The 12841-nt window shown below is 36.3% G+C and overlaps 1 protein-coding gene across 2 annotated transcripts in view; it reads right to left on the bottom strand.

Annotated features, from left to right (window-relative positions):
* Positions 1–233: 233 nt before the first annotated feature.
* Positions 234–12841, bottom strand: part of PTGFR (prostaglandin F receptor) — a 37855-nt gene continuing 25247 nt past the window's right edge. For both annotated transcript variants that reach the window (XM_010350615.3, XM_074381056.1), the window contains exon 3: positions 234–3078. In XM_010350615.3, coding sequence (XP_010348917.2) covers positions 2797–3078 — 282 coding nt within the window. In that variant the 3' untranslated portion in view covers positions 234–2796. The remainder of the gene's footprint in view (positions 3079–12841) is intronic.

The following is a 12841-nucleotide window of genomic DNA, read 5'->3' as shown; positions in this document are numbered from 1 at the left end:
TGAGTTTTGAAATAGAGCCAGAAACACTCGGATTGGTAAATTTATTGAAACTATTTGTACTATTTATTTTACTATTTATTTCCAGAAACCTGAACAAATATACTTCTATTCTGAACATTTGTATGAAAGTTATTGGTAGATGTTCCAGTCTATTATTCATCATACAGTAAATTACCAAGCTACATGCAACACATCTAATAACAGAAATAAAAGTCTGAAGTCAGATATGCATGCACAGTGTTGCATTTTTTTATTTAATTTTGTTTTCCTCAGAAGAAAAACTTAAAACAATGAAAACACACATGCTTTTTTTCTTTTCAATTTTTGATGTCTACTTCTTGGGTTTAACATCATTTTTAAGACCAATTTGGTTGCCCAAACCTATGCTCAGATAACATAGATAATCCTCCTAGGATATGCACACTCCTCTCTCACTCCTCAAAGCCTTGCATACTCACACATTCTCACACATGGTCATGTTGCAAGATCTCCTCAAGGCAGTGAACATGGCCAGGGTAACATTATGGAAATAGAGCAAGAATTCTGCCATTTATTTAGAAGCCTCAAGAAGGGGCCTGGAGCCCCTGAATGAGAGTTTCCTCTCAATGCCTCTCCCCAGTCCAAATACGTGGAAATATTCACTGAAGCATTGTACCTAGCATGATGAGGAAGGATAGAAAATGATTCCTTATGTCTCTGTTCACATCACATCAATACTCTTAGGTAACTGTATGAAATAAATATCTCCTCTGAAAGCAAATAACCCATCTGAAAGGTCTTCTGGGCTTTAAGTTTTCTTGAAACAAATGAGAGTATTTATGTAATAACAGTCACTAATTGCAGCAGCTTTTTTTAAAAAGCATATGTGCTATAGAAATATATATCACACACATATTCACACATGTATATACATACATCCACTCATATATACCACAATACCCCATAACCATTAGTTTAAATTAAAACTGCACAAAACTTTGAGATTCTGTGTTTATTTTACACCAAGGAACTCTTGTCTAATTCAACCTGGAAAGTATTTGTCGAGCATCTACTATATGCTCTATAAATAAGAATAACCTAAATTTGTTTTATTAATTATTTACTGACCTTAAGGAGATCATGTGTCAAAATGTTTGTGTTTCTTTTCTTTAAACTTACTGAAAAATTATTGCCTTTAGATCTTCAGTGAGGCTATTTGCCTAATTCCTTTTAATTTACTGATGGGAATTTACCAAAACTCACTAAAAGTTAACAATGGCTTCCAATGTAAATGACCAATCAAAAGCAGATATTTATGAGTGTAATAATTTAAGTCTCATTGAATTACACAGACTTCCTAGAGAATCTGAAATCAGCCTAACAGGGAGGAATAATTTTTAAATGGATCCAAGTTAATTAAAGCAAAGAACTCTTACACAGAAATGAGTTTCCCTATTATAAAGCAGGACTACCTACCCTAATTTCTGATAGACTTAGGACAATTTGAAAGAGTATTGAAATTCTTTTGGTTGAATTATATGAACAAGCAAAGAAAAAGTCTCAATTAGTATTGGAAAATTTGGGGAGAGATTATTATCTCTTGATCTCCTAGTTAATCGTTATAATAATCCCCAAATGCTTGGCAAATTGCCAGTCTTCCCCTCTTGGTACTGGTAGCACAGGCTCTGGAACATGCTGTCTTACAAATTTAATCAACCTGCTATCAACAGCATTTTCTTTTGATAAAAAGAAAAGAGTCTTGCTCTGTCACCCAAGCAGGGGTGCTGTGGTGCAATCTCAGCTCACTGCAACCTCTGCCTCCTAGATTCAAGCAATTCTCTGCCTCAGCCTCTGTGTATATACATGTGTAAAGAAGAAACACACTAGCTGCAGATAGTCTTTAAATATTATATATTGAATATGTTTCTTTTGTTCTCTGACACAAATAATGGCTCAAGGTAAAGCACCTTTTGCCAATGTTCTTTGCACCTATCACTGGCACGTAGCTTCTGTTTATATTATACATGATAGACTTTTGAAACTGCTGTTATGCAAGTTACCCATCTATGTGCTGAGATAGAGCCTTTGTTTCTCTAAAAATTATTTATTGTGCAACCATGCACTAAAATTTTTAGAGGAAAAAATAATTATTTGAAAATCGCTATCTATGACATCAAGAAAAACACTTCCAACAATCTACCTTCATAGTAATAAATATAAGCAGTCGTATTTGGCAAATATGACAAGAATGAGCCCATGCTAGACAGGATTGCAGGGTCCGACAACCTGTCAGCCAGGCCTGGAATATACAGAGGTTGTTATAATAAACCGTCATGAATTCCAGGTATCTATGCATGTATTAACTGAGGCTACATAATGCAAGGCAAAAGAGGCCAGATCAAAAAATGAGGCCTAGTTTATAAGGAATCGCTACGGAGTGGTAATCTCAAAATAACCATTTCACTGTGCAGGCTGCATGAAGACGTTCTCTGGCAAACAGGCCAAGCAAAGGCATTAGACCTCAGCAGATGATTCGCTCAAAGCATCAATTAGACAGATAAGCTCAAATTGCTTTCAGTGTGACTCCTATGGCAGCATTTCATTGTGTCTACCTCCCACTGGCAAAAACAAGTGAAAAATGTACGACCGTGCTGTTTATCTGACAAATTTCAAAACCTGAATCTGACAAAAGTATCTTCAAACTATATGATGAGTCCTGAATTTTCCAGTTAGGCTGCGGGTACTTAACTAACTGAAATATTGCCAAACATTTCTTAATTTTGTTCTAGCCGTACACTGACTTACCGTCCTATTAAACTAGATGCTTACTGATTTCTCTGTAATTGGTGACTCAGAAATAGCAGCAACCTTTAAGGAATTTTTAATGGAGCTAAGCTCCCAAATATGTAAGCTGATGACATGCACACCACAACATCGACTGGCAAGCTTGTAGAGATTCTTAAGGACAGCCTTCCGTAGAAGAATGTATACCCAGGGATCTAAGATTTGATTCCATGTTGCCATCCGGAGAGCAAAAAGCGTCGTTTCACAGGTTTCCAGAGAATGATTTCCATTTATTCCGATATTGGCCATTGTCACCTAGAAAAGAAGAAATCAAGGTAATTAGTTGATACAACCTTTTTTTCAGTTCTATAATTTTTAAAAATTAACTAGCTAGGCTAGATGACATTCATTTCACTTTCCACAAAGTGATGCTATTGTGTACAAACTGACAGAAAGAAATGAATGATAGCAGAAACACTGATGCAGACATTTGAATCATTTGAATTCGAACTGACATTAGAACTACAAAAATGATAACTTCTGTAGTAAGTCAGATACGCATAGAGAGAATCACCTAAGGGAGAGCAAACATTGATATCAGTAATTGATCTTCTCATACTTCTGAGAACAGTAAATGCAAAGCCAACACAAATTAATTTCAGAGAAGTGTTTTTAAATAAATAAATTATAGATAAGCTAACAAATAGTTTTAAGAAATGAATTTAGAGCACCTGATACTAATTTGAAAATGGTATGTGACAAATGTTACTTTTAGATTTTCTGCTTGGTAACTACAAGGATACCACGCTCCTTAATTTTGAATTCCCTTTTCTGCATCTCTTAACCCTTGCCTTAACTTGGCTAAAACATTCCAAAAAGTATGCAGTGGAATTTTCTAAGGACTTTGAGGAAAATCATTCCTCTGTAAACTACCATTCGGACTTAACAGTAGCAATATATTTTGTAGTTTCATGTGTCCATTGCCTGACCACCATGATTTTGAATAGATCATTTCATGGAATCAGTTCTATAAATTGTCCCAGCTACATGTTAGAACTAAGCAAGTCACTGATCCCAGCTTTGACTTCCAAACAAACAGTGTGGAACAAATAAGGTGGCTTTGAAAACATCTTGGATATACAAGTAAATAAACAAATAAAAGGTAAAACTGAAAAGTGAGGCTTGGACCATTATGCCACCACTAAAAGATAATGTAACAAAGCCCAAAACACAAATAAAAAGAAAATCAAGACCCATGACTAGAAAGAAACATCTTAATTTGGCCTGATGATACCAATGGTTGAAGAATACAAGCTCTTTATCAAAACTTTCTTTGTCTACACAACAAAGTACAAACTCCACAGCTAGTTCCTTGATGATGCTTCTGAAGTCTACTTCTATAATCTCATCTCCCCTGCAAACCCCTATGATACGACCACTGTGAAAGCCTCATCTTTCCCAGATGCACCAGGCCCTTCTGAGCTTTTGTTTGCATAACTCCTTTTGTTTTGAGGTATGTCGTGCATTACTTCTCTGATTCTCCTCTCTCCCCTACAAACAGCAGTATGGTCACCAGATGTGGAAAGGCAATGAGTCCTCTTCTAAGGAAGCCCAGCACCCAGGCTTCTCTCTAGAACACTAGGGCATTATGACTCTCTATCCCCACTTTTAACCCCCAACCCCAGCCTTGGAAAAAGGTTACCCCATAGCCTGGCTTCAGAGAAGCACTAATCATTTAGCTACCAACAAAGATGTAGGGAGAGTATTTCTGTAAAAGAAATACATTTGTCATTAGTATATTATTAAGAAATACATTTATCATTATATTATTAATAATAAATACGTTCATTATAATAACAATTCAGGACCACCTAAGTGTCCAACAAAAGATAAATTTTGTTAATTTCACATAATTGAGATATATGCAAACTTTAATGTTTGTGATTCAGTGTTAACTTTTTAAAAAGCAAGTTGCCAAACTGTATTGATTATGTGGTTCCATTTTTTTAAAAACCCAAATACGTAATTTTGTGCATAGAAAAAAGCCTGGAGTGTATGTCATTATTTTCACTGGTTAACTCTAGACAGCAGAACTACAGAGACTTTTTATTTCCTCATTTTCTTTGTCTCCAATTCACTAAGTTTTTAGATAGATCATTCATTGCTTTTATAAATTATGTGCTTTTCTAAGAAATTTGTGGAAATATACTATTTTACTAAAGAATCAAAACGAATGTGGATTATTTAGGTACATCTATATGGAAGTGAGTAGAGCAGCACTGAATTTACCACAGAATTGCCTGGAAAATTAAAGCCCTCATAAGGCTGGCAAGAGGCGTGTGGGCGCTGGGGTCAGAACAAGGATGTCTGCCAGTTAGTTCGACAAAAGCAGTCAGAAGCCATTTTCTCTGGTGTCTGGCAACAGTCTCCTGACAAGCCTTGAGAACACCGTTCTCTGTCTAGCCCACCTTCACTTTTATTCCAGACACCTATGTACCCAGTCTTGTCATACACACAGTCTTTCATACGGTTTCTAAGAGCTATCTAGTAAATGGAGCTAAACAAATACAGGTTATTTTCTAAAATCTCTTCCTGTGAACCTTGGCACATTCCAGTTGTGTATCTTTGTTAATGATCAGAATTCTGAGAAGTAGACAGGACAAAGTATTTGAATATTCTATGAAAAAATTAATTCACCTGATAACTGTAAAACACTGGATACTAAGATAAGAGAAATAGTAAGATCAAAGAAGCATAGAGGAAGGAGAGGATATGTTCATTGCCAGGTTGCAAGAACAAAATAGAGAGGTGATACAATGAATCTCCATTCATTTGGGCCACCTAAAACAATTCTATCAACTGTTAAGGTAACCAGAGTTAATAAATCTTTCAGGCTACTTTACTCATAGATAACAGAGCCCATGTGTGCTAAGGTTGTATTCTGGATGTTCTCCCATCATCTCTTCTCATTTCTGTACATCTGTTGGCCAGACTCTGTGGCTGCTTACTGTTGAAAGCAATGGTAAATTCGGACATTGTGCTTCTGTTCCTCTGCATATTCATAAAAGTAAATCAACCTAGCAGCAAGTAGTTTTGAGTGTCTACTGTATCCAGGCATTGTGCTAAACAGCACTACCACCAAGACCCAAGTTAATGTGAGTAAAACAGAAATGTAACTGGAGGCATTCTGAGAACAGAGTGAAACGAAATGGGCTCCATTTATCATGCACACAGAGGATTGTCTACACCACCTCTCATGAGAAGACAGAATCACAAATCTTATAGGGTGCAGGAAAGTGTCATCCAGTCCAGTCTTCTATGCAAAGCAGAAATTACTTAGGGATGTTGTTAAGTATGTAGGAAGAAAGACTCAGCACTACTCAGGAAAGAATCTTTTCCATTTGAGTTGTATGAGTTGTTGAATGTTTTCAGGAGCTAAAATTTATAGGAACTAAAATTTTCAGAAGCTAAAATCTACTCAACATATTCTAATTTTGTTTTCTAGAGCATTGTGGGATAATCAGTCCATTTACAAGATGTCAACCTTTCACATATAAATGGTTTGCAAACCCCTACCTCTTATACTCTATTTTCTCGATCTTTCTTCAAAAAAATACACTGAACAGAAATAAACTAACTCTATAAATTGTCCGATAACTACAAAGCTCAATGGAGCATCATTTCCTGCGATTTGGACAAACTATCTGTGCCTCCAGGACTACATTAGCTACTTTCTCCCTTGCATATTCCCTTGTGAACTGATCCTAGTTCATAGCACATTATAAGAAATAATCCTCTTACTTAATAATTTTACTCAGTGAATATATAGAGTAAGACAACCTTCACTTTTCCCTGCTTATTTTTCAAATTATTCAAATGCTTAGAAAATATGGATTTATAAATATTTATACATACATATGCAGAGTTACAGTGACATATCCATGACTCGATACCAATGAATTTACTAGCCAGCCGTGGTGGCACATGCCTGTAGTCCCAGCTACTCAAGAGGCTGAAGCACAAGAATTGCTTGAACCCAGGAGGCGGAGGTTGCAGTGAGCTGAGATCACACCACTGTACTCCAGCCTGGGAAACACAGTCTCAAAAAAAATTATATATATTCATATACATACATATATATATATACACACACATATGTATATATGTATATATACATGTGTATGTATATATACATACATATATACATATAAATAGCACATTATAAGAAATAATATACATGTACATATGTGTATATATACATATATGTATGTATATATGTACATATATAAATATATAAATATATACATATACATATGTGTATATGTACATATGTATGTATACATACGTGTATATGTATATGTATATATACACATACATATGTGTATATGTACATACGTATGTATATATATACACATATATACATATATACACATATGTATGTATATATACATACAAGTATATATGTATGTGTATATATGTATATATGTATATATACACGTGTATATATACATGTGTATATATGTATATATGCACATATATACACGTGTATATATACATATGTATGTGTGTGTATATATGTGTGTGTGTGTGTGTATATATATATATGAATTTACTCGATGGCATTAACTTCCAGTTCTGGAGCCTCAGATGTCACGTCTGAGACAGCACCTATGTATAAGTTGTTGGATCCACATGTTGCCTCTCAATCCACACCTTGTTTTTCTACCCTTTCTCATTGAGTGTCATATCGTTTTAAAAGCAAACATTGTATTATAGGCTCCTAAGTGGTTTTCCAGTCTCTATTTGTTTGTTTTTTTATTTCATTTTGTTTATTCTAATTATAAAATATTTCACAAATGCCAAAAACATGTCATTTTCCCTGCCCTTCCCTCACAAAAAATTACCTGTTTAAATTCTGCTATCCTTCCTGTTCCATCTTGGGCAGGAAGGCTTTCTTGATCTCCCTGTAGCTAATCTCTCATTCTACATAGCCATTATGGGTAATCTCTCATTCTATATAGCCATTATGGGTGACACCACTTCTTTAACATTGATAAACATAATATCAATATAATAAGTAGAAAGTATTGAAATGAGATAATGTCAGTACATGTGTAATAGTCCCTTGTGTCTGGAGGGTAGGAACTATTTCTTTAAATATTTAAATATTTGAGGAACTATTTCCTCAAATCCTACTCCTCTCCTTTGTACAACATAATTAGGAAGAGACTCCTGCAGTGGAGTTGGGGAAGAGACAGGTAATTACAAGTACAGGAGTGAGGAGGGTTAGACAGAAAGCAGGCCAGGCCAATTCAGATCCAGTCAAGTTAGATTTAAGATTAAAAAAAAAAAGAAAGAAAGAAAGAAAGAAAGACAAGGAAAGAAAACTTATGTGAACTTTTGTTTCAAGGAATTTCTCAGACTGTCTGAGACCTTTACCTTCTTCTAGTCTGCCCAGAAGTTTCTATTTACTTAAGATAAGAAATCCTAGTAAAGTTAAAGTGAGTTTTAACTTTCTAATTGCTATGGTGATAAGTCTTACATCTCCCCAGAAGGCTTTGCTGTTCTTAAGGAAGGGCCACAGTTGAAGATCACTGGGCCAGGTGAAGAGAAGGAGGCAGGGATGCAGAGGCTCCTACCCGGGCTGGATCCCAGAAGGGTTTGGGAGCTGGGATGGACGGGGTGGGATTCAAAGTGCTACAAGAGAGACATCTCGTCTTAGGGGACTTTCTCTTGGTTAAAGAAACTCTGCCATCCCTACATCCTCTGCATAACAGGTTATTAGTTCAATCTTGTTAAATCAAACTCACTGACTAATCAATTAGTTCAATTCAACTTTAAAGAAGCTTTGACCCACCTACTGCTGGCCATCAAATATACCTGTAGATATCTCACACCTCCAGCCACAGGGGTAGTGCAAGATCAGGTCCACTGGGGTGGCTTAGGCACAGCAGGGATCATGGAATTTCTTTACCCCAGTGTGTCTTCAAGGAAGGAGAAAAGGGAAGGAAAAAGTCATGTTAGCACTTTATATATTTTAACCCATTTCATCCTCCTAAAACCCCCAGAAGTGGTTGCTATTTTTCGGATATTGCCGAAAAGAGAGCCGAGTCACAGACACATTAACTTGCCCAAGTTCACACTGCCGGTAAATGGCAAAGGCAAAATTTCGGCCCAAGTCACTGGCTTCCAAGTCTGTGATCTTCCACTACATTCCCAGTAATAAGGCCAGTGCTGCTATGTTATATTTATGAGTAAGATCATACGAAATAGCTAATACTGAGTACTTACTATGTTCCAGACACTGTTTTACTACTTTACATCTATTATCTCATTTAATCCTCCTAACACCTCTGAGAGAAGCAGTATTATCTCTACTTTAAGATGAAGAAGCTGAGGTACAGAGAGGTTAACTTGCCCTAGGTCACCCAACAAAAATGTGATGGAGTTAGGATTTGAATAGTTGGAGATGATGATTAAGGATTTATATGATAACCTGCATGGCACTAGGAGAGCTCATTTTTAACTCTTAATGGTTCTAGTTCCACCTGCCTATGTCTAGTTGTCTTTCAAGCTGATTCTAGCACTCTTTCATCCAATATTTCTATTATTATACTTTTACTAGCATCTTTTTAAAAAAAAATCAGGAACTGGTGCTAATCAATGTTTGCTCCAAATCTCCTATGCCCATAACAATAGATATAACCAGTAGGAAAATCAAATGAGTTAAACACCACATAATCAATGTGTCCTTCAGAAGGATGGTTGTCAAAACAATGAAGGTGCAGAGACAGCTATCTGTCCTAGAATGAAAAGGTAATTGTAAAAATGTATTCAGTAATAGATGCATAGTAATAGATGAAATAAAACAACGCTCAGTACCTTTTATCTTCCTTCTTCCTATCTATCCCATGATGAATGGCATGATTTTCATCTCAGTAGTTCTTTTTCCTCTCATCCTTTAGACCAGCAGTCCCCACATTTCTTGGCACCAGGGACCAGTTTAGCAGAAGACAGTTTTTTCTTGGAGGCAGAGATGGTTTGGGGATGACAGTGTTCCGCCTCAGATCATCAGGCATTAGTTAGATTCTCACATGGAGCGTGCAATCTAAACCCCTCGCATGCATTCACAGTAGGGTTTGTGCTCCTATGAGAAACTAATGCCGCCGCTGATCCGACAGGAGGCAGAGCTCCAGTTGTAATGTTTGCTTGCCTGCTGCTCACCTCCTGCTGTGTGGCCCAGTTCCTAAAAGGCCTGGGCCTGGGAGTTTTGGGCCCCTACTTTAGACTAATATTCAGACATCCTTTTGGACCTTGTTTTTATTTTTTTAATCCAAACTTTTGTGTTCACTTAAGAGCTATCCTTATTTTATCATTCCTCTTCCTTGGCAGTGGAGAAAATTAAAAAATCAATAGGCAAATTTCAAGTCTTCAAAGAAGAAAACACATCTATAAAATCTTATGTTTGTATCTATACCTTGCCTTGGCACAAAAGGAATTTGAGGCATTTTACTTTGTGCTTGTAATATCACCATAAACTCTGGCTCATTCCAGATATGATTATCTACGTCAAACACATAGGTACACTAAGAAAATATTAGTTATGCTCCAAATATTGGTAATAATAGATGCATAAGACATTTTCATCCAAATAAAAAATGTTTACTAAAGTATTATGACTGAAGTAATTATTAGCATCTCATCTATGCATTAAAGAAAAAAACTAATCCAGAAATTAGTTACAATACTGGAGGTACAATGATTCAGCAATAAAAGCCTACTTTATTTGACAACTGGCAACATTGTTTTAATAGCAAAAGCAGGCTGTACCAGTTAGGTATTTCAGTAAACCATCCCTCCTATAACACATTATGTTTTTTCCAGCAAGAAATTTCCAACTGGCCTATTTCGTTTATTATTATAGTAGTTTGGAAAGATTTTCCAAAGCATTCTCAAAGTTGTAGTACAATAATTTATTTTTTAATAGGAATTTTTTTCTGTCTACTTATTGAAACGTCCGTAGGCTTTTTGTGCCTTGGCATCTATCTATTATTGAAATGTGTGGGTTGTTCACTGTGCCTCAGGCTCCATCTGCTTATTGAAACTGTGTGTATCAGTTCACTGTCTCAGCATCCATCTACTTACTGAAATGTGTGTGTTGGTCTTCTGTGCCACAGTATTCATCTGCTTATTGAAATGTGTGTGTTGGTTCCATGTGCCTTGGCATCTACGTATTTATTGAAATCTGTGTGTGTTGCTTACTGTGCCTGGACACCTAACTACATATTAAAATGCATTTATTGGTACACTGGTTTGGAATCTGTCTCTTTACTGTAATGAAAATGTTGGTTCTCTGTGGCTTGCTATCTACCTATTTTATTTGTTGAGAATTTTTTAATGAGAAAAGTGTTCTTTCAAAACTAAAAGCTATCCATACAATTTTAGAGAAATAGTCTTTGAGAAAGCCAATCTAAACCTACAGACTAAATGCAAAGATACTAAAAGACCAACACAACTGTGTTCTCTCCCTTTTAAGGAATGACTGTAGCCCATCTATGAAATTGCTCCTTGATTCACTGTTGGGCCCAAACCTTTGCTTTACCAAGGCACCTCATTCATAATACAGGTCAGTGTCAGTCTTGAGTGTTTTCCTGCCATGATACTGAGTAAGGATTGCTTACTGTCTCACTTGTAGCTGGCTACAAGAAGAATGGTGACCCCATTCTTCTTATTTGTTCATTTCTGAGAGCTATATTATAAAGAGCATACAAAAAAAAGTTACTGTCTTGGCTTCATTCCAACAAAATCACTGGTGTTCTTGTGCTGCCCTCCATGTACAGGAAGATCTAGGAGAAAATGTTAGGAAACCTGGGTATCTGTGGCTGTGGCTTTAAAACTGCAAAGACTCTCTCTACTCTGTCAATTTTCACCTCTCATTTCAACCATTCCCTGCTGACAAATGACACCAAACATACAGCAAAGGAGCACTAGAACATGCTTAGCAGGATCCTGTGATCTCATTTAACACTATCTCTAGAAACGCATCAAATCTCAGCTCTTAGTGTGTTGAACTTGATGCCACAGAAATCCCATGCTCCACAGCCTCTCATAAAGAAAGCATTAATTGTCTTCAATTTTCTGTCGCTAAATAGGATACCACTTTAAAATAAAGATCTAGCAGTAATTGTTAGTCCCAGTGCATAACATAAATTGTATATAATTCTTGCAGTGTTGGGCAGGACCTTTTTTTCACTTGTTTGTTTTTGTTTTTAAAGGCAACTGTAAGTCTAGTTCGACAAGTCAGTCTCAGCAATAAACCCAAATCAACTGTGTTTCCTTGGTATGATCATTATGTGAAGAATTATTAATATTAGAATATACAAATTCCAGAAGACTGCTTCTGATTGGAACAGTTTCTAAGATTTTAAAGCAACAAACAAAATATTTTTATACTACTTTTAAGTTCTACTGTGTAATAAAGAATTTGACAACTCATCTAGTCATTGTCCCTGAATCCTGGAAGGGAGGCTTTAAGCCCTTGGAATTTGCTTTGTGATAGGAGTGTCTTTATTAGTTCTGGTGGACACTGTAGACCATGTCTTAGTTTATGCTGATGAGGTGACTCATTGTAGAACCCTAAATAACTTCAAGATGGGGACTGGCCGTACTTGAAATATCAACCATGTGATTAGAGGGTCAGGGTTTGAACCACATGACATCAGCCCGAGCTTCCAGAGACTGACTTCAATCACATGATCAGTTATTCAATCACTTATGCCTACATACTGAAACCTAATTAAAAACCCTGGATACCCATAGTTCAGATGATCTTCCCTGGTTGATGATATCCATTGATATAGTAGGAGGTGAAACATCCTAAGTACATGAAGCTCAGTGTTTCAGACCCTCCCAGAACTCACCACAAGAGTCTCTCCTTTTGGCTGGTCCTAACTTGTATCCTCTATAATAAAATTTTAGCTATAGTGTTTTCCTGAGTTCTACAAGTCATTCTAGTAAATTACCCAATTCAAGAGGGTAGTGGGAAACCTGAATTTGTAGCCAGTTTGTCAGAAGTGCA

This window comes from Saimiri boliviensis, chromosome 11, assembly GCF_048565385.1.
Source record: "Saimiri boliviensis isolate mSaiBol1 chromosome 11, mSaiBol1.pri, whole genome shotgun sequence".
Taxonomy (NCBI): domain Eukaryota; kingdom Metazoa; phylum Chordata; class Mammalia; order Primates; family Cebidae; genus Saimiri; species Saimiri boliviensis.
Note: the sequence above shows the minus strand (reverse complement) of the source record. Positions and strands in the feature narration are given on the sequence as shown.